The sequence below is a fragment of the Columba livia genome, chromosome 3, assembly GCF_036013475.1.
Source record: "Columba livia isolate bColLiv1 breed racing homer chromosome 3, bColLiv1.pat.W.v2, whole genome shotgun sequence".
Classification (NCBI taxonomy): Eukaryota; Metazoa; Chordata; class Aves; order Columbiformes; family Columbidae; genus Columba; species Columba livia.
The window spans coordinates 79,097,428-79,117,696 of record NC_088604.1 but is presented as its reverse complement, the minus strand read 5'-3'; the positions used below and the strand labels follow the sequence as shown (position 1 = coordinate 79,117,696).

The 20,269-nt window shown below is 39.0% G+C and overlaps 1 protein-coding gene across 9 annotated transcripts in view; it reads left to right on the top strand.

Moving 5' to 3' along the window:
- B3GALNT2 (beta-1,3-N-acetylgalactosaminyltransferase 2) overlaps positions 1 to 20,269 on the top strand; it is a 29,084-nt gene that overhangs the window by 6,030 nt on the left and 2,785 nt on the right. The window contains exons 2-11 of one of the 9 annotated variants that reach the window (XM_065059737.1): positions 3,351 to 3,498; positions 4,820 to 4,907; positions 5,969 to 6,162; positions 7,370 to 7,465; positions 11,569 to 11,679; positions 12,353 to 12,431; positions 13,734 to 13,917; positions 15,602 to 15,727; positions 19,420 to 19,579; positions 20,000 to 20,056. In XM_065059737.1, the coding sequence (XP_064915809.1) occupies positions 3,457 to 3,498; positions 4,820 to 4,907; positions 5,969 to 6,162; positions 7,370 to 7,465; positions 11,569 to 11,679; positions 12,353 to 12,431; positions 13,734 to 13,917; positions 15,602 to 15,727; positions 19,420 to 19,579; positions 20,000 to 20,056 (1,137 nt within the window). In that variant the 5' untranslated portion in view covers positions 3,351 to 3,456. Of the gene's footprint in view, positions 1 to 3,350; positions 3,499 to 4,806; positions 4,908 to 5,968; positions 6,163 to 7,369; positions 7,466 to 11,568; positions 11,680 to 12,352; positions 12,432 to 13,733; positions 13,918 to 15,601; positions 15,728 to 19,419; positions 19,595 to 19,999; positions 20,057 to 20,269 lie in introns of all 9 variants that reach the window. The other 8 variants (XM_065059735.1, XM_065059733.1, XM_065059734.1 and 5 more) reach the window with 8 other exon arrangements.

The following is a 20,269-nucleotide window of genomic DNA, read 5'->3' as shown; positions in this document are numbered from 1 at the left end:
GCAGCTTTAAGACAGTAAGAATTCAAAAGCAATGCAACTAGTGATGGTGTGACTGGATTGGAAAGGCTTTCTGTCCTTCTGCACCTCTTCTGTTAGCAACACTTGAAGAATTTTGTTGTGGAATGTGGTATGTAGCTTTTTTCTTCCCCCCCCTTCACAAAGTACAAACTTTACAGGGTTTTTTGTCTTTGTAATTGGAAAATGTAAAAGCTTGATTACCTTGCACAACCAGTGCAAGGTAAGAGCAATATAGTATGCATTTTTAAGCCTATTACCAAGACGTAAAATTTTGGCATAAGAATAGACAAAAATATGACATATAAGTTTGGACTCCAGTGACAAGTATTGATTGCTTGTATAAATACTTTGTTATTATTGACCGGGAGGTCAGCAATGTTTTCTCCTAACTTGTGCTGCATTAGAGTGTATATATATGCACATATCTGAATTCTCCTTATAAATTAGTAATAGCCTTAGTCCTTTTTTTCTGTTGTGCCTCTGACTATGTTTCCTTTAGTGCTAGTTCAGGGAGAGACATATGAATCTATGTGTTTTTTCTGTAGGAAGTAGAAATGTTTGCTAACAAGCAGAGTTCATTCATTAGGTTTTTGTTAAAGGAAGGTTTATTTTTTCCATTTTCAGTGGTTTTAAAAGTAAAATGGCATAAACCTTCAGACAGAGAAGACAATCTTCTGAATAAAGACTGCTGTAATGCTACTTTACTGAGCCTGAAGACGACCTAAAACAAGAAAGAGCTGTCTGTTCTAAAAACAGTAGGATATTAATTCTGAAGCATCTGTTACATTAACGTTCCCACATGAATGGTTCATAAGGAAAAGCTTCACTCATTTTAAATACAAACTAATTAAAAGTTTGTATATGTCATCTGAGTAGCTTATTTTTATTATTATTTTTTTTATTTTTATTTTTAGTTTTGATTTAAGCCAACTTATTGTATTCTGAGTCAACTCGCCCCATAGACTCCTGCTTTTAGTTTTACTTTTCTCTAATTTTGGTTTAATGAAATGGTTCTGCTTCTAATTAAAGATGATATCTTAAAAACCAAATCTGTGTAAACAATATCTCATGTGCAGCCCACAAACATGTTAGTCTTCCTATGAGATTTATATCAGAAGGCTTGTGGTTAAGGCTGCAGAAGCTGTTTAAAGAATAATCAAAGGATGGAAGAAGAGCCAGGAAATAAAAGGGATGTGTAAGAAAGAATTATGAGACTATAGAGCAGTTTGCTATAATGTTGTAGTCTTATAAATGTGTGTCTGTCTTGTGTACCTCTACTGTTGTGGGGACCTGGTGGATCTTCGCTATGTTATGGCCTCTGAAGACACACAGACCCTCTGGATAGTCAGTATTTACCAGCATAAAGAAAAATTAAGATTATATTCAGATTGACAAATGTGTTTGATTTAGAATTTTCTTCAGTTGTTATATAGGGCAGTAGGTTTGTATTTAGCTCTGCCAGCAAACAAATCGTGTTTCTGAACCTTGCCACTAATTCAATGGTTGTTATTAGAGATGTAGTTGACTTTAGTGAAAAACTGAAGAATGAAACTAGCGGCTTGCTGCTTGGGTTTTTAAGTTGTTCTGGGCATAAGCTGATGTGAACTTTCTTAATGCATTAATGTTCAGCTTAAGTTATTGATAAGGTTGTAACCATTGTCAGTACAGATTCATTTAAACAATTGTGGAACTTAAACTTTTTCTTGAAAATCAGTGTTTGCATGCTTAGAGCTAGAATATTTAAGTGGGAAATAGGCTGGGAAAGGTTTGTCTGTGGAAACATCTCTCCACTTTCCCTGCTCTTGTACTGTTGTGAGACTCAATTGCAGACCACTGTTTTATTTGGCTTTGGGACTAGGGAGTCAGGTGCAAGCCATTATCAATAGTCCCTGAAGAAAAAAAAGAAAGTTCCACAATCTCTTGATATTGATTCAGTGCAGAGCAAGGCCAAGGCCTCTCCACTGCACTCTGAAGATGGAATATAAGCCTAGATGGATGGATGTGTGGTGTGATTTGACACAGCAGTTCCTGTGGCTGGTGCTGTTGGTCCTAGGCTAGTGAGCAGTTGTAACAAGACCTGTCTATCTTCTCAGTTTCCGAGTGGAGAAAGGGGATGCTACTACAGAAGGAAGAACGTGGATTATAGTTCAGCTCTTTCTATACAGACTTGGAGATATTTTTGGTGTCTTTAAAATCAGATTACAAAAAATCTTGTTTAGGCTGTATGCAGTAGTTTAGAGGGCCCCCACATTTATGTTTGTTTTCTTTATCTGCAACCTAATTAAAAAAATAGTCAAATGAGAGGAAAGCAATCCTTTGCTAAAGCTAAATATAAATTTCTCAACTCTAGAATGTCTAATAAATTAAATTATGCAAATTCGCTTTAGCTACTTGCCTGACTCTTTGCAGCCTCAAAATCAGAGCTTCCCAGGTCTCTTTCTGGTTGTAAACTTGCTTGAAATCAAGTCCAGCTTTCATGATCTCTAAATGAAAACAGCACAAGCTAAATCATAAGATTACAAGTATTGGCGGTGATATCCGGCTATGAATAAAGCCAGAGCATTCCCCTGATTAGGGATGTAATGCCCCATGTGAAGGCAGAGTGATGTTCAACTTCAAAAGATTAGAAATGATAGGCCTTGATGTGCTAGATTGAAATGGTGAGGCAGAGGGTGGTCTGGCAGTTTTAAAAAGAAAGGGAAAAACGGGCTTATTTCTGAGTGTGGCAGGCCTTGTTTCAGTATTTTTTTCCTGGGTAGAATAATGGTGAATTCTAACAGTGAGGGCCTGCTAGCAGTGATGACAAGCCCCCAGGCTTTAGGGATAAATCATGCTGGAAGAGGTATCAGTGAGCAAGCAGAAGGCCCAGGCTGTCTCAAGAGCTTTGCAGAGAGACCAGTAGGACTTTGTGTCTTGCCCACAAGGTTTCTGATGGCTGGTAGGGAAGAGAAGCCCAGCAAGAGTATGTTTCCAGGAGGCAGTTTGCTCATAAGACAGACAGGCAAATATTTAAGGAATGGAAGATGCTGTCAGTCAAAACCAAGGCTTATGTTTTCACCTGCTTTGTGAGTTACAGTTTTAGTTTTTGTTTGCCTGCACGGACTTGCTCAGTTCATTGCACTAAAGTTTTCCTAGATTGCTAGTGAAGGTTTTGACATGTTGAAAATATTTTCCTGATTCTGAACCAAGAATGCAATGGTAATTCTACTTCTGTTTTTAGTGTTTCAGGTTCCCAGTACTCTTGCTTTTGAGATGCATTTTAATTATTGCTTGCCATTCAGACTTGTGGTAATATGTGCATGTAATAAGTCTTTGTCACTTTATATTTCTAGGTCCGCTGGCCTTCTTTCCTCAGTGGAAGCTGAAACATTATGATGTTATTGTAGGTGTTTTGTCAGCAAGACACAATCATGAACTGCGCAGTGTTATAAGGGACACATGGTTCAAGCACCTGAAAGAACATCCTGCACTGAGCCAACGGTAATCTCTAGTGTTTTGTAATTTAGGGGGATAGGGACTGGGGGACGGAGGCGAGGAGAGACTATAATGCTTAAATGTCATGATTTAATTTTTTTGGATGTATTTTATTTTATTGCATGATTTGTGAGCATCTTGTATTGTTTTTTTAAAATCTGTTTAGTAATGTGTAAGAATACTGCTTGTTCTAGACTAGAACTGTTTTTTACACAAGGAATAAAATGTAATTGTTTGACTATGACTGCTGTTTGTTTTTGCAATTAGTTGCCACTGTTCATTAGTGATGTATAAGATTTTTTCCCTTTTTTCTGTTGCCATGTATGAATTGTACAGTATGCAATTTGAAATGCTTAGTAATCCAGGATATTGAAAGCAGGCAGGATCACATTTGGTGAGCAACCCCTAAAAGACTCTTACAGTAGCTTCAACTGTAAAGTTCAGGTTTATTTCCCACTACACCAGGCACCCGAAGCTGCTGCAATGTGAGTGACCTGCAGAACCCTTCCTGATTGCTTGCATAGGCGTGACAGTCTGCAGACAACTCTGTTCTTGCTGAGAAAGTTCTGCTGCAGTTTATTCCTGGAAACACTGTCGTCTTGATAGTTCTCACATCTTAATACCTGCCTTGCACTCAAAGCCACTTACCATTCATTAATTTGGTGTCAGCGTGCAGCAGCACAGTGACTTCAATCAGCTGAAAACGTGGCCTTTCATAGCTTATTATGAAGTTCCAGGAGGATATTTAGCTGCTAGGTGAAAGACTGGACTAAGGTGCGTCCCTTTGCTCTTCATACTGCTTGTTGTCTCCTGACTGTGGCACAACCATGATGTGGGCTGGAAAGAGCAACCTCTTGTTTTGTGAAGTTGAGACGTTTCATTGTAATGAATAGCCTGGAGTTATTGTTCCTCCTTTGATGCTATTTGTCTTTTTTCTTATTGTTTTGTTTCATTGCCTTTTGGATGCAGAATGTTTCAAATAATCTTGAACTAATAACAAGGCCAGGCATGGAAAAGCAGGGCTTCAGGATCCTTCAGTGTTGCCTTAGGTCTTTTTCTGTTTAGTGTGCTGGCTGTCTTGAATCCCATTCCTAGTTGCCAGTCTTCCTGCGCCTCATTATGAAATGTGGGTTTAGAATTGAACCCTTATGAGGGAATGACTATGGTTGCTCTACCTATACACCCTAATTGCTGATTTTTGAGGTGTTCAATATCTTAATCCTGTGAAAGACAGGCCATTGTGGTGAAGTAAGTTTATTGAAGGTGGAGGGAGGAGAGAAGAGAACTGGTGTTAATAAAACCAAATTATTTTAGTGTCCTTGTGAAGTTTATAATAGGTGCGTATGGTTGTGCTGTGCCAGTGGAGGACAGAGAAGACCCCTACTCCTGCAAACTTCTGAACATCAGCAACCCAGGTATAGAACTTAACTTTTAAAAATTCTGTGATCTAAACTGGGACTAATCATCTTTCATCGTGAGAGTAGTTTGGGGTGCTTAACTGAGACAGCCACTTTTGAAAGTAAATGCCACCTAGAACTTGCTGTCCAAACAGTTCCACAACCTTCCTTTAAGTACCATGTGCAGGCAAGGAAATGGGGTAGGGAGGGGAGGCCATCGACTTCTAATGGACTTGCATTTTCCTTGCATTGGCAGACTGTCTCTCCCGTATAACGTATGTTTTTACCCAATCTCCGTGTAAAATGAGGTTGGAGAGAGCTGGAATGACCTGGTCCAGTGTCGTATGTGAAGACAGTAGCAAGTGCCAGAGTCTCAAGTGTCAGGTGGACTTTTCTGGTGATGCAGTGAATTCTAAGCAAGTCTGGCTGATAGGCTTTTCAGATTCTGCCCGAGAGAGGGAACAATTAAGAAATGTACCATGGAGGTGAAAATGAAATGCTGCCATACAAAAATTCCTAACTGAAATTGTAAATTCTTCTTCTCACTGTTTTTTCTATTTAATTTTTATTCTTTAATTGCAAGTAAGCCCTGAATCACCATAAAATGAAACTTACGTTACTTTATCTTTGAGTGGCAACATCCAGTCTCCCACAAATAAATGGTACCTCAGGGAAGAGATAATGCCAAAAAGCAGGCAGCTGAATGAAGTGGAGGTGTATGCCATTTTGATACATGAATAATTATTTTAATATGCTACTATATATGTATTAATGGAATAGCATTTTTGTCATCACTCTGTTGATTTATTATGTTCCTAATACTTTCTCTGTGCCTATGTAGGCACTGATTTGCAGTTGCTGGTAGTTGGCAGATTGCTGCATTGCTCTCTATGAGTTTCTCCTTGCTGCAGTCTGCAGCCAGTTGTTTTTTCCTCTCCAGCACTTGATTATTCTTGTGCACTTGCGAGCTATGCTAATTAATCAGAATGCTTTGCATGTATCCAGTGTGCTTTGTGTGTATCCAGTTCAAGAACTATGAAGTCTTCTCACATTACCTCTGTCCTTTCTTCTTCATACAGTTTTGAATCAGGAAATTGAAGCATTCAGTCTCCCTGAGGACGTACCTTCCGTGCTATCTGAAGACAGAATTGTCAGTGTGAACTTTCGTGTACTTTACCCCATTGTCATTACCAGTCTTGGAGTATTTTATGAGGCTGATGGGGTGGGATTCCAGAGGAACATCACTGTAAAACTGTACCAGGCCGAACATGAGGTAGAGTATTGTAGTCATCTTTTGAAAGTGGACTAAAGCATGTTGTCTCCAGAGTGTGGATTAAGTTCTTACAGAAAGCGATGTGCTGTGTTGGTGATTTAGAAGTACTTAACTGACAAGCATATGAATTATGTTTTTCTTCTGTTTCATTGTAAATTCTTATTCCACAGATATATGTACACATGCAAAAGATGAAATTCACAGTGCTATGAGTTAATTTAAACGCCCTTCCTAAAGAGCACTTATATCTGATTCCAAGACACAATTTTGGTTGCATTTGAGGTTCTGAAGTATCGATAGGTATTAAGAAATAAAAAATTAATTGTTGAATATTTTTTAAAACGTGTGCAGAAAGATACATTTGGTACCTTGAAGTGTAGAGATGAAGGGTGTTTGTATTTTTTCCAAGTTTCTCTTCTGGCAAGACATTTTGAGATTTCTAGAAAGTGGTATTGTTTACAGGTAATAATCAAATTTCAGTGATAATTCCTCCCCACTCCCAAGCTGTTATGGGTTTCATAGAATGGCTTAGTACTGACCTGGAGGAAGAAATCATTGAGCATGGTGGTTGCATTTGGTATATTGTATTTATCTCTACCAATAACTTGATAGGTCAATTTCATGACTTCTGGCTATGCTACAGTAGAAAGAATTTTAAATTTGAGCTAATAGTTAAAATTAAGTACAGAAAATATACTGAAGTATGACTTTTATGATGAAATTCCGAAGAGTTTGGTTTATAATAGCAAAAATAAAAAAAACCCCAACAACTGTAATTATGTTTATGTTTGCTAAATGGTAGAATTCTAAACACTGAGAGCCTCATAACTTAATCTGCATTAGCCTTTTGCTTCCCATGAAGGAGAAAAGTTAGTATCATAGGAGTGTTTTCTGAAGATTAGGAATCTGGCAATACAGCATCTTTGTTGTTTGTTGTTACCTAAGAGCTGTCTGGTGGCTCATGTAATATAGTAGTATTTAAGTTTTAAGGGTCAGCATCCTCTGTTGCTTTTGCCACATCAATCCAACTTTTGAGTTCTGTGGAGTCTGTGAGACTGTTGTGAGAATAAAACTTTCACTAAGTTTTATACAATCAATAAGCCTTTTTCCATTCCAGCTGACTAAGATGATCAAGATTTGCATTATCTCACAGCATTTTAAATTTGTGTTTTGGTTATTTTGAATTTTTTTTTTCTGCTATTCACAGGAAGCTCTCTTCAGCGCTCGCTTTAGTCCACCAAGCTGTGGAGTGCAAGTGAACAGATTGTGGTACAAGCCAGTAGAGCAGTTCATTTTGCCAGAGGTATGTCCAGTATTGGAACTGCTTGCAGTTCTTTTAAGTCAGGTGGAGAGACCAACTGATAAAACTGTCCTCTGCAAGAGGCAGAAAAGGGCGAGTGAAAACCTCTTGTTGAGGGGAACATGCTGAAATCCAGAACTTCTTTTTGACCATCTCATTATCACCAGTAGTTATAAAGCAAAAGCCCAAAAAATACAAATTGATTAAAAAAATACATGGACAAATAGTAGAAATTTCAGAATCCTTTTCAGTTTCTGAGTGAAAATTGTACTGCTTTGATTCTGTGAGAGAGGGATGGGATACTTCTTCCTCCCTCCAGCTTTTTCAGACATTAGTTCACAACATGGGGAGGCGAGGATGGCATAGGTTTCTAGGGAAAAGAGGTTTCTGCTTCTCATGTCTTGGACATAAAAGCAAGATATTGTGTGTCACATTTGCAACGACGTTTGAATAGTTGTAATAAAGAAGCACTTACTTGAGACCTACTGAATTCTTGGTTATTTCTTTTGTGGCAGCAGCAGTGAAGAATTTTTTTGTTCGTTGATCTGTAGTAGGGTCTATCTGTACTATACTATTAATAGATGGAGTATGTGCTGTGCAGAAGGCTGACATTTGGATTTTAAAAACCTGTCACTGTCCTATGGCTGAAGTGGCATTTTTGTGTGTGTGTGTCTGGTGGTGGGTTTGTGTGTGTGTGTGTGTGTGTGTGTATAATCCTCTTTGGGATTGGGGCTGCAGTCCAAGAGTAGGGTTTTGGCATATATTTGTGGCTGCTTAGGAAGGAAGGTGCTTAAACACAGAAGGAACATAATATAGGTAGGGAAAAACCTGTTATTATTATAGTAGAAGGTTTAGTGAATGCAAGTTGACTCAGAATGAGAATTCTAGTTCAGCAGACCTTCCCAGGTACGAGGAATTGTTCCCAGTGGACCAGTGATCTCTCACTAGGTATGTCAGCTGCCATTTTAGGCTGTTTACTTTCATTTAAATATTCTCCTGTATGACTGGATCGTTGCTGCTATTTCTGTAAGTTGTCTTTGCGTCTGGGTTGTTTTGTTATGCAATAAATTATTTTATAAAAGAATGGAGCAAGAGAATACTGAAGGTGGAGGTGAGGACATTTGGGGCTGGTTTAATCTCTGGTTTATTCCCCTGGCTCTCTAAGAATGAATGCATTTGGAAACGTGCTCCTTTTAAGAGGAATCTGCAGCTGATAGATTGGTTTATCATCTTAAACAGTTTTTCACTGAATACTGTGCAAGTTTGTTATGCTGGCAGGAGAACTTTCAGGTGAGCAGACCTCTTGCAGTATTTTGTGCATATGTTTTGACAATGCAATTTGATATCAAAACAATTTGGAGTTTTTTATTTTTTAAAAAAGAGTATTGGTTACCCAGTAATCTGGTAGTAAAACATGTCAGCTTCTTCCATGTCAGATTTTGTTCTGATACTAAAATTCTAGGCAGTTGTAATTTTGCTATAAATGATTGCATTTTTCCTGAAAGGCAGATGGGAAGTATTTCATTTGAAAAGGGGATATTAGTATTCATATATTTCTTTGTGTGGGCTTCCTTAATCTGATACATGTCGTGCTGAATGCTTACAGGATAACATGATGTTTCTAGTGTAGATTAATAGGGCTTATGCACAGCATGTAGTCTCCTGTGACACTTAGGATGCTGAACCATATGTGATGATTCAGAGGAGACAGGACGCCCACGTGTTCCTGTCTGTTTGAGAGCAGTAAATTTAGTGAACTGCCTAATTGTCACGAGATGGTTTCTGAGACAATATCTATTCTCTGCCTTTCCACCTTCAAGAAGTAATGGATTGTACAGGCTGCTAAAGAGCTTCATTCGTCTTCCAGCTGAAGTGCTGCTCTTTCTGCTTGTCTTGGGGAAAGGGAGGGAAATGCAGCATTAGAATAAGCATCTGGCAGGCCAGATTGTCAAAGACAGAATCGATCATTCAGCTTTGGAACGACTGAAAGCACAGAAGAGCAGAACCACTACCAGAAAACTAAAACTCACACAGGGGCTTTTACAGCCAAATCTTAGCAATGCACGTATTTTGACAAAAAGCCATGGGCCCCTTGCATGAAAATGGGACTCCGTGCTATGCATACTCTATATGACTAATGGGGAGGGAGTAGCTGGAGAAACAAAAAGCACAGCACTGTTTAACATTAGGAAGGGAGCTTGGCGGGGCTGCATTATGTCAGTACACCTGTTCGGTATTCACTGTAAATGCCACTGCGCTCTGGCAGCAACAGGGCTGGAATTTAAATGGGGAAAAACAGATGATGTAGTCTCAGGTGTGCCACTAATGCGTTGCTTTAAGCATTTTCAGGCCTCAGCTTTCATTAAGTGGCTTAGAGAAAGAATAGCTAAAGGGTAAAGTAATGAGAAAATTTGCCTACAAGCCTCTCAACCTGGAAAATAATGATAGTTTGCAGCTTTAGAACACCTTGCATTGAGGTGTTAAGACTCTTGGTACATGTGTGAAGTCAGTATCACTGATAGTCAGTGGTGAGAATGTTTCTGGCTGATGAGGAGTGAAAGGACTCTCAGGTTCACTAAACAATTTACCAAAGGCTGTGTTTGTAAACAAGGCACAGAAGTGGGATTAGAGCCCAGTTCCTACAGCAAAAAACATTGGAATGGGAGATGACAGCTGCTGCAAATAGAGAAATGGAGCATGTGGGTTTTACTGTGCACAATGTTCTGGGCTTCTGCCACTAAAAGAAAATCTTAGTAGTGGTCCATTTGTTTTGATAACTGACAGGTAATTAAATAAACAAGGGGAAGGTATTGAGCGTGCAAGTCAGGCTTGAATAAATGCTGACTAACTCCACTATTAGATTATAAAGCTGGCATTATAAATAATAGATGGGAGACTTCTGAAACATGCAGCTGTCATTGAATACCAAGACTGCTGCAGACGTTAAGACCTGCCTCTAGAGGAAAGCAAAGAATTGAGCTGAACTCTAAGCTAGACTTAATGGTGTGTCACTAACTGGAGAGTTTCTGAAGGTTTCTGGAGTACAAGGAAGCTGAAATGGGGAAGTAAACAGATTTTCTACAGCAACAGAGATGCATCTGCAAATGGTTGAAACAAGTTGTTTCTCTGTTCCAAGGTGCACACTACCAGTGTTTCTCCCGTGAAACTGGGAGAAACAAAATGGAATGCGCTCATCTAGCAGTCAGGAGTATAGTAACCCTACAACTACACTATTGTACCTTGTTGTAAGGGTAAAATTGCTTTAAAAAGAATTTAAAATATAACACTACCAGTACTCTTACCTGTACAACATACCACTTGTCCCTTTGCATGTTCTTAGGGGTCTTCAGGAAAGTCTTACATAAAATGGGTAATAGCTGGGCTGTGAGATGGATTAGTTTCAAGTAGAGATGAAATGCTTTCCAACGCAAGAATTTACACACACACACACACACACATATATATGTATATAAACAAACCATGGAGTGACACAACTTCAATTGACAGTTTAAACCAGAAAGGTTTAAAGATGTTCACTTGTTCTTCTTTTCCCTGTCAGCCGAGATGTGAGGTCAAAGTTCTGTGACTCTCCTACAGTAGCTTGTGGCAGCTTTGCCAGCGTAAAGGTGGCTGTATTTTCCTTTGAGTTTTGCTGATGTCAGGCTCGAGTCTCTGATCTTTTGTTTTGACAGATAACTAAAAAGCAGCACTTATTTCCAAATCTGTTTAAACATATTCTCTTTGTAATGCAGGATTTTCTAGCTGATTTTTTAGAAGTTCACTTTAGGTCACCTTTAAATGCCATCTTAATGATGTTAGAAAACCAAAACCTTTTACACTAGACTTCTGTTAAAAGTTTAATGTTCCTAATATAGAGATTCATGATTACTCTTAAAAGCATGACTATGTGTTACTGAGTTTCACCAATGTATTTCTTTTATGTGTAACTTAATTTTTTTGAAGTGTAAGTAAAACATTTATGTTGTGTATTCAAGCTCTATTTTGCGTGAAGTTGACTATTTTAAAAGAAAAACCCCCGAACTGTTTGATTTTCATCCTTTGAAGTCTTTGAATACCTGCCTAACAGTGTTTTGCTCTCTTGCCAGAGTTTTGAAGGTACCATTGTGTGGGAGAGCCAGGATCTTCAGGGCCTTGTTTCAAGAAACCTTCATAAAGTGATGGTGAATGATGGAGGGGGTGTTTTCAGAGTCATTACAGTGAGTCACCTTGCTTCGCTTCCACCATGTTTCTATTTTTCCTATAGGTCTCGGGTATTTAGCATTTTGCTTTCCTGTGTTTCTCTGTAAGTCGTTAATTGAATTGGGCTTCTCCTGTTGTCTCGGAGGGGAAGTTTGCTTTGCCTGGGAAAACAACAAGGGCATGCAAAAAATGATGCTAGTAAGTGCCATTTTCTTTCGTTTTTAAGGGAGTAAAGTTTACCTATTGCCTTTGTCAGGTGTAAACCAGTATCAGTAGGTCAGAGATGGCAAAATGTGGTCAGAATTCCTGTGCTAAAATCCCAGTTGATGGGATTAAGCCTGTTTTCTGCATTTTGGCAGCGTCTCTCTTTCTGTCAAAACGTTTCTTGCTTAAACATGCTCTGCTGTTGTACATTATCCAGAATAACTTCACTTTTTTTCTCTCAGTTTTAAAACTAGTTTTCTAAAAGTTTCAGTGGTGTCACTAGTTTTGGGTGAAACTTCAAAAAAATGCCACAAAACTTTACAGTTAAAAATCTTAGTTGTAGTCTTTTGTTGTGCAGGTACCTAAACCAGAAGAGCTTTAATTCATTCTCAGTTGCCAGAAAACTTCACACCTTGAAATCACAGGGAAAGATACATCAGTCATGAGAGCTGAACTAATTTCTTCCCATTAATGTGTCTCTGGCAGGCAGGGGAAGGGTCACTGCCACATGAACTCACAGAAGGTGTGGAGGGAATAGCAGGTGGTTTTATCTACACTATTCAAGGTAAGTCTGTAAAACATACATAGCATCATGTTTGATGTTATCATAGAGCAGGAAGTTGAATTTGCATTTCTGAGGTAAAACGCATGCTATATCTATGAACTTGGTCAACTTAATTTTTTTTAGTAGAAACAGTTAATTTATTTTTGGTTTCTTTATGCCTGATGTCAGTGTCCTGATACGGTTTCTCTGCTTGTTCTTTGTCAGCCACCTTAATTTACTTGCATCCCTTTGTCTTTTTATTAACAGAAGTACCATTTTTATCTCGACTCTCTTCTCTGTCCTTGTTTTTTGTTATTCAAACCCAGGTTAGAAAACGTTGTGCAATGTGGTCCTCAAGAAATCTTTCCCTGATAATTTTCACATTTTTTCCAGTCCTGCTACTTTTAGAAGTACTATGTCATAATATTTAATATTAACTACTGACAAACAGTGACTGCCTAACATAGCTTGCTTTTCCACCTCTATTTTTGCTGGTTTACACTTATTTCAGCAGAATGTTCACAGACCCTATAGGAGTCCTTTCCATTGTCTGAGATTTCAGCCACAGAGCACTAGAGTTGATGTATTCTTATCGGTCCATCATAGTCAACAAAACACTCAACAGCTCTCAGAGTGTTACTCCTGTGTTTTTGTAGCTAGGTCTGGCAGATATAAATTGGGCAGTACTATTTTCTTGTCATCCATGTAGGCACCTAAATGGAGGTGTGCTAAAGCCCTTCCGTGCTGTTCTTCAGTACCACAAAGCTTTTCCTTACCAAGAAGTTCAGTATTCTTGCAGTATCTACTTAGCTTTTATCTATAGTCAGTTATGTGATGAAATTCAGCAGGGACTACCTGTGCTACATCACAGCAATGCCAATTTGATTATATTTAGCATAGGAAGTTTTTGTTTGTTTTGGGCTCTGTTTTGTAATGCTAGATATATATGCTTAGACATAATTGATATAACAGTAGCCTTTTTACTTTATCAGTAATAGTGGAGTCCTGGAGAGCTCTTTAATATTGAGAACCTTAAAAAGTTGAATTCTTTTATTACTGAAAAGGAGGAGAATACTTTTTTATTTTAAACTTTGTGTAATCTGTATCAGACCTTATGCAAAAAAAAAACATTTTCTTTGTTACTATACAACTTTTAATATTTAATAGAAATTTTTGAATTAGTCATAGGATTTTCGTAACCCCATTGAGTTGAACACTTTTTGAGATTCATTTTGTCAGTATGTTGTGTATGATCGAAGAGAAACATGTGAAATAGTGTGTAGATATGCATCTTAGTTTAATGATTGGTGCTGCTTCTTTCAGAAGGCGATGCTCTTTTAAAAAGCCTCCATACTCGCCCGGAAAGGTTTACAAGTCACATAAAAAATCTTGAAAAAGAAGATGCTTTATTGAAGGAAGAGAGCAATACCTATGATGATATTGTTTTTGTAGATGTTATTGACACTTACAGAAATGTTCCAGCCAAACTGCTGAACTTCTACCGATGGTAAGTTGAAAAGAAAGCATTTTGTCTTAGGAATGTTGCTGTTTGTAGTGCAAGATGATCCAGCATGTTACATTATCTGACAGGTTCCATGAAATACATGCCTTATGTGATTTACTTCATTAAGTTGTATTTCTCTCTTACAATTTTGTGGGCACATAGTGTATCTAATGAATAAAGTAACAGGATCTGTATTTCTTGAATGCTGACCCATGGTGCCTCGAGTAAGCATGAGCTGGCAAGACAGGCTTCTGCTCTAAGAGTCCAGATGTGAAAATCTTCATGTCTCTATGTAATTGCTTTTGTTTTGGACTGAAACCCAGCAGCTTTAGTGTTTTATAGAATGGCTTTTGGCCAGCTCGTAAGCTTAGTGTTTCAGTTTGTGGTCATTGACTCTTGTCCTGACACCAGGCACCACTGAAAAGAGCCCAGCTCTTTCTTTACACCCTTCTTTCAGGTATTTATACACAGCGATGAACTCCCCCCTGAGCCTTCTCCAGGCTCAACGGTTCCAGCTCTCTCCTCACAGGAGGGATGCTCCAGTCCCTTCAGCATCTTGGTGGCCCTTTGCTGGACTCACTCTGTGCAGTATGTCTGTGTCTCTTGTAGTGAGGAGCCCAAGACTGCTCACTGTACTCCTGCTGTGGCCCCAGCAGCACTGAGGAGTGGGGGAGGATAGGAAGCTTTTGTAAGGGGGGCACAAAAGGCTGAGAGGAAGAATTTTCAATTACATTGTCTGTGGTGAATCTAATAAGATATTACCTCTAATTTGCAATTCTTTCCATTACTCTGAGAGAACTGTTTCAATTAATATATGTTGCTGTGGAGTAAGAAATATAGCTGACAGTTTTATTAATGGTTTCTTGCAAGATTATGCACTTATTTAACAAGTTTCATGGTTATGAATGTAACTGAAAAGCTGAACCAGTTCAGTTCTAAAAAGAGTCTTTAACTGTCAAGACTTAGATCTTCATGATAATTTCTTACAGGTTAGCAACTTTTTTCAAGACTTAGTAATAAAAAGCTTAAGAAAAATGCCTTTCTCTGTAAGGGAGATTACCCTTAAAACCAATCTTTGTTAATCAACCAAGGAATAATCCCTAGAATCTTAAGCTTCTTTGTTTATTTTACAAGTGACAGATTTTCAACTATTTCAGGCAGCTAAAGATTAGTTTTTCTCATAATTGAAGGGTGCTTTAGTGAGGAAGAGCAAGTACCAAGCTGTTTCCACAGATGTTTATTACAACCTTCTACAGTTGTATTGCACTTGAACTGACTGTCTCATCCTGAAGAGTAGGCTACTGACATGGAGCCAGTGGCTTTAACAGCTGTGCTGCCATCATCACAAGGGATTCATATCCTTCTGAGCCCAATACTGTTTAAGACAGATTCACTAGTAAATCCACCATCTGTCCTGGAGAACAAAACTTCAAGTTTCTTTTCTTCAGGTCATACACAAATCCATGTTGTAAGATCATCATGGGATGCAGCTGCATCTCCTTTGTGTAGGATAAGCAGTCAGCCTTGATCAGTAGGGAAAACATTTAAAAGTCAAGGGAAGGAAAGACATTCCTTTCCTCTTCCTTCTCCCTCTGCTTCCTAGAAAACCCTTGTGGAATGTTCTGTTGTGTAGCTGTGGCTTGTGGGCTGCAACTCAACATCTCATCACTTTTCTTTTTGGCTACAGGACAGTTGAATCAACAAGTTTTGATTTGTTGCTGAAGACAGACGATGACTGTTACATTGATTTGGAGGCTGTTTTTAACAGAATAACACAGAAAAAATTGGACAGGCCAAACATTTGGTGGGGAAAGTGAGTTGTTTTTTTTTTTAACTTGTCTTTCAGAGCTACCATGTCTTTAGTGAACAGTTTACTGCTTTAAGTCTGTTTTCCTGTGGGTTCCCCTTTTCTGCCTATGGAAGCTAGTTATGAAAAGCAGGACTTTTGTATGTATAGAACTTTGAATCTCAAAATACAAAAATTAGTACTTTACAGTAGCTTTCCAGAGTATGCTTTTACAATGAGTTGAATTTGCTTGAATACCCTACGTAGTTTAAATGTATTGTGTATGTCTTTGTCGTGGTACTTAAATAAACAAAAGTATTCCAGCAGTAACGTTAAAATGCAAGTACGTACTAGCAATGCAAATGTTACATTTTTTGAAGCCACTGTGATTTTTCTGGTGGGCTTGAGGAAACGAGGTAAACAGGAGAAACAAAATTGCCTTTATAATCTGCACTTTATTTTGAAGTCTGTGAATGACAGGTATAGCTGCCCATTTTGCTGCTGTCTGAAGTGGTAGGTCTGATTCATGAATTTTTGAGTGAAGTTCCCAGCCTGCATTACACTTGTAATGAGCAGAAATGCTATGCTGCTATAGCATTCCCTATAGCATAATGGCATAGTGTGTCTTCCTGTTGCCATCTGCTTACTGAAGAAAAGCTGCCCTTTGCTGCTACAGATGTCTTTCTCCTCAGATCTGGTACTGACTGTTGCTTACCCCTAAGGTGATTTAATAAAGTGTGTGTGTGTGTCTGTGTGTGTCAAAGTGCATGGAATAGCTGACTGTCTTGTGACAATCTCAAAGATCTGAGTGGTGGGCATGTGTTCTATAGCCTGTACAAAAACCCTGATTGCCTGGTGCTTGGCAAGTTGTATTGGAACTACCTTTACCACAAGGCAAGGCAATAGTGAAGGCATGATAGGTTCATTTGAGCAATGTAAAAGGTCAGGAACTTGATGACAAGATGGAAAACAACTTGCAAAACGAAAAACAGCACTACATATAAGCTGCCTGGGCTGCTGCCTCAGCTGCTGTAGGGAAGGCTCTTCTTTGCTGTAAGAGCTGAGGATGTAATACTGAAGAGATTGCCCTCCTTCTCCTTGGTGTACCTATGCAATGGTCAGTGTCACTGTAGTGAGCCTGGTCCTTGGCTATTGTTTTCTGGTTGTGTGGTCAGTTCAGTAACCACTAAATGTAAAGGAGTCTTCTGGAGTGGTTTTGGGGAATCCTTCCAAGCTCTTCTACCTTTTAACTCAGTGACATCTTCTATATTAAGACTTGAGCACTGGTGAAAGTGCAAATGAAATGCTGGTAGGCTTCTCTGAGAGCTGCTTCTGGTGCATGGAGACCTTAACTGCCTGAGCAGAAGGTTAAAATATCTGGCCCTTGAAGTGACTTTGACTTTATTGTCTCCCTTCCTTCTGCTCCTCTGAGTATGTGCCTGAGAACTCAAACTTTGCATTCTTCACCTAGACCTTGTTAAGCTCTCTAGTTCAGACAAGTTTCCTGTTCGTTGTCCAGTGTTCCTTATAATCTGTTAATAATTAATTCCTGTATTCTTCGAGATTTATCAGAATTCTTGTGAATTATAGAATTAACAGCTTACTCTGGCAGAAACCAAGGATGAGATGTCAGTGAAAACTGGGAAGGGAATGCTTTGGATTGAGCAGTACTTAAGTGTGCTGTTAGCCCTTTTCTGTCTCCCACTTCACGTTGTGTGGTGGTGTTGTTCATTAATTTTAACTCACCACTTTAAAAGCTTATCTAGTTAATGTAGAACATCTCAGAACTGCAAGCAGGACTGCAACCAAATGGGCTGGGTACCCTACTGCAGAACTTCGGCTCATCTTAGATAAAACACACTTATCTTAAGTTACTGCTATTCTGTTCTTTTAAAACTGCAGTCAAAAGATAGTCACCCTCAGGCATGAGAAAGAAGTCTTTGATGGATCGCTGATCATGTCTGCAAATGACCCCATTTATGATGGGGTAAAATGTACCAAGCTGTTTCTTAGGGAGACTGATTCTTATATGAATACCATAAATTAAAAGGCAGTCCACTGAAGGTGGCTCATCTACAATTCTATGGAAAGCAGTGGGAGTTTAGAATAGCGCCTTTTCTTAACCTTAGGCCAAAAAACCCTTCATATACTTGAAGTTTTCCATGAAGATATGTTTCATTTGTAATACAAACTTCCCCTTTTCCTGGGGTGTAAGATACGCTGTTGAGTGTAACATGCTTCAAGTTTTAGTAACATATTTCTAGTCTTAGAATAGCCACTGAATGAACTTGAGGATTGATAACATTTGTTTCTGCAGACTGAAAAATGCTTTTGCTGAGTCTTGCTGTAGAAATGGTGTGTTAAGGTATCAAGTAATTTTATTAAGTTACTGACAAAAAGAAGTGACAAGTCATGCTGGAAGAGAAAAGCTGGACAAAATGTCATCTTTTCAGTATGCCTGCGGAGAACTTCATGTAGGGGTGACATCTTCAAATGTAAATTCTGTAATAGTCACAGTTTTCAGGTAGGGCAGTGTGAGATGTAGTGAACAACAGTGAAATCACTAGAGAAGTATAAAATGATTAGCAAAGCAGGTGCCCCTCGAACTTGCTAGAGTGGAAGATACTGAATAAAGTGAATTCAGGTATCAGTCACGACTTTTATCTACTTGGTGCTTCAACATGTTCAGTTTCAGCTGTGACTGTGTGGAGTCTGACAGCTGGTCTGCCACTCAGCTGTAATTCCTCCCTTAAGGGGTTGTTTTTTGAGGGTAACAGTTCTTAGTAGTTCACTAAAGCTTTTAGCTGCTTTTGACTGAATTCAGCAACACTTGAACTTGTTTGCAAAAAGGGGAAGAACCTGCTGCATTGACATAGTTATGCCACTCAGCTCTGAGTGCATGAAGTACTTGTAGGGTAAGAGAAGCACAATACCGGCCTGTTCCAGAACAGGAAATGTGGGATGCTTCTTCCTGCCTGACCCAGCAGCCTGACAGGGTCTGTAGTGCTGTGTGGTGCAGCTGTGTGTTATGCCAACACTGCCTGGGGAGGGGTGTCAGTGTGGAGACTGCAGACACAGCGCTGTTGGCTTTCTGCAGGCTTGTGGTAGTAGATACAATCTCCCCTAGAGAAGACAACTGCCAGGAAGGTTTTATGTAATTCTGTGACGGCAGTCTTTGCTGAACATCACTTTGTTGAATTTCATTTGGAAAACAGCTCAGAGAGAGTATATAAAAAAAGACATTTGCTTTGCTTCCAGTTTTTTAAAGAGCTGATAGTTTTATCAGGAAAATAGATTGTGTAACATCACTGTAACTGCATGTCTGCTGTAGGCACCAGCTTTCTCCCCTGTTAATTAACAAAAGGGGGTTGGACACAGATGTGCCTGTTTAAGAACATAATTAAGGATGCTTTGCGCTTACCTGGATCAAAACCTACCAGCAGGTGCAGAGGTGCTGAAGACCTGAATGTCAGCATAGTGTTTGTTTCTGTTCTGACAACTTTATCATCTTATTATTCAAGATTGAGACCAAACAGCTTATGCTTTCAGCTGTTGTGTTCAATTAGATGTGTGCCCTACAGAAATAAGCATCACAATTAGCATCACTACCTACTTCTTCCTCTTAATATTGTTTATTGTCAGTGTTAGTTCAGTTAGAAGTATTCAAAGGTTTCACAGAGGTCTTTGTATAAACATCTCACATCTAACATGGTCTTCAGTTTCAGACTAAATTGGGCAGTTGATCGAACTGGGAAATGGCAAGAGCTGGAGTACCCAAGTCCTGCATATCCAGCCTTTGCTTGTGGTTCCGGCTACGTCATCTCCAAAGACATCGTTCAGTGGTTGGCAAGCAACGCTGAAAGATTAAAGACATACCAGGTAGTAAAATGCCAGGTCAGTTCTTCTATCTTACACTGGTCTGGGGAGCAGCATGTGTACTGGATGAGCTGGAAAGAACATTACTTGAGTGTTAGTGTTGGGTTCCCCTGGTTGATGCTGGCTTTTTGCAGTGGTTTTGGTCACTATGCTTAGCGTCTGCTCTAGTTCAAAGCACAACTGTTTTGGACTGAGAACCTCTGCAGCTATAACCTTGGTTTTTGTACTGTCTTTTGAGAACAATGTATTATCACTGGAAAGCTGGGAGGATTAATTTAACACCTTTAAAACAGCCAGACAGGTTTTTGTAGTCACCATTTTTTAGTGCTGGTACAGAATTTAAGTTGTTCCAGTTAACGAAATCATGCTTTGTACTTTCCTGGTGCTAACATCTATAGTTTTTATTTTAATATGTTGTCTCAGGGGGAAGATGTGAGTATGGGCATCTGGATGGCAGCTGTAGGACCCAAGCGATATCAAGTAAGTCTAAAGAAATTCTCTAATCTTATGGAAAACATGCCTGTTGCTCCAAGTAGCATAAAATAGAGGAAATGCCTTTTCTTTAAAAAAAGACTGAAACGGCCATTGGATTAAAATCCAGAAAACACTTGTTAAAATGTATTTAAAAGAAAAAAAAAAAAACAAACATAAAAGAACCTCCTCCACTACCAGTAGCCCCCACTCTCCACCCCC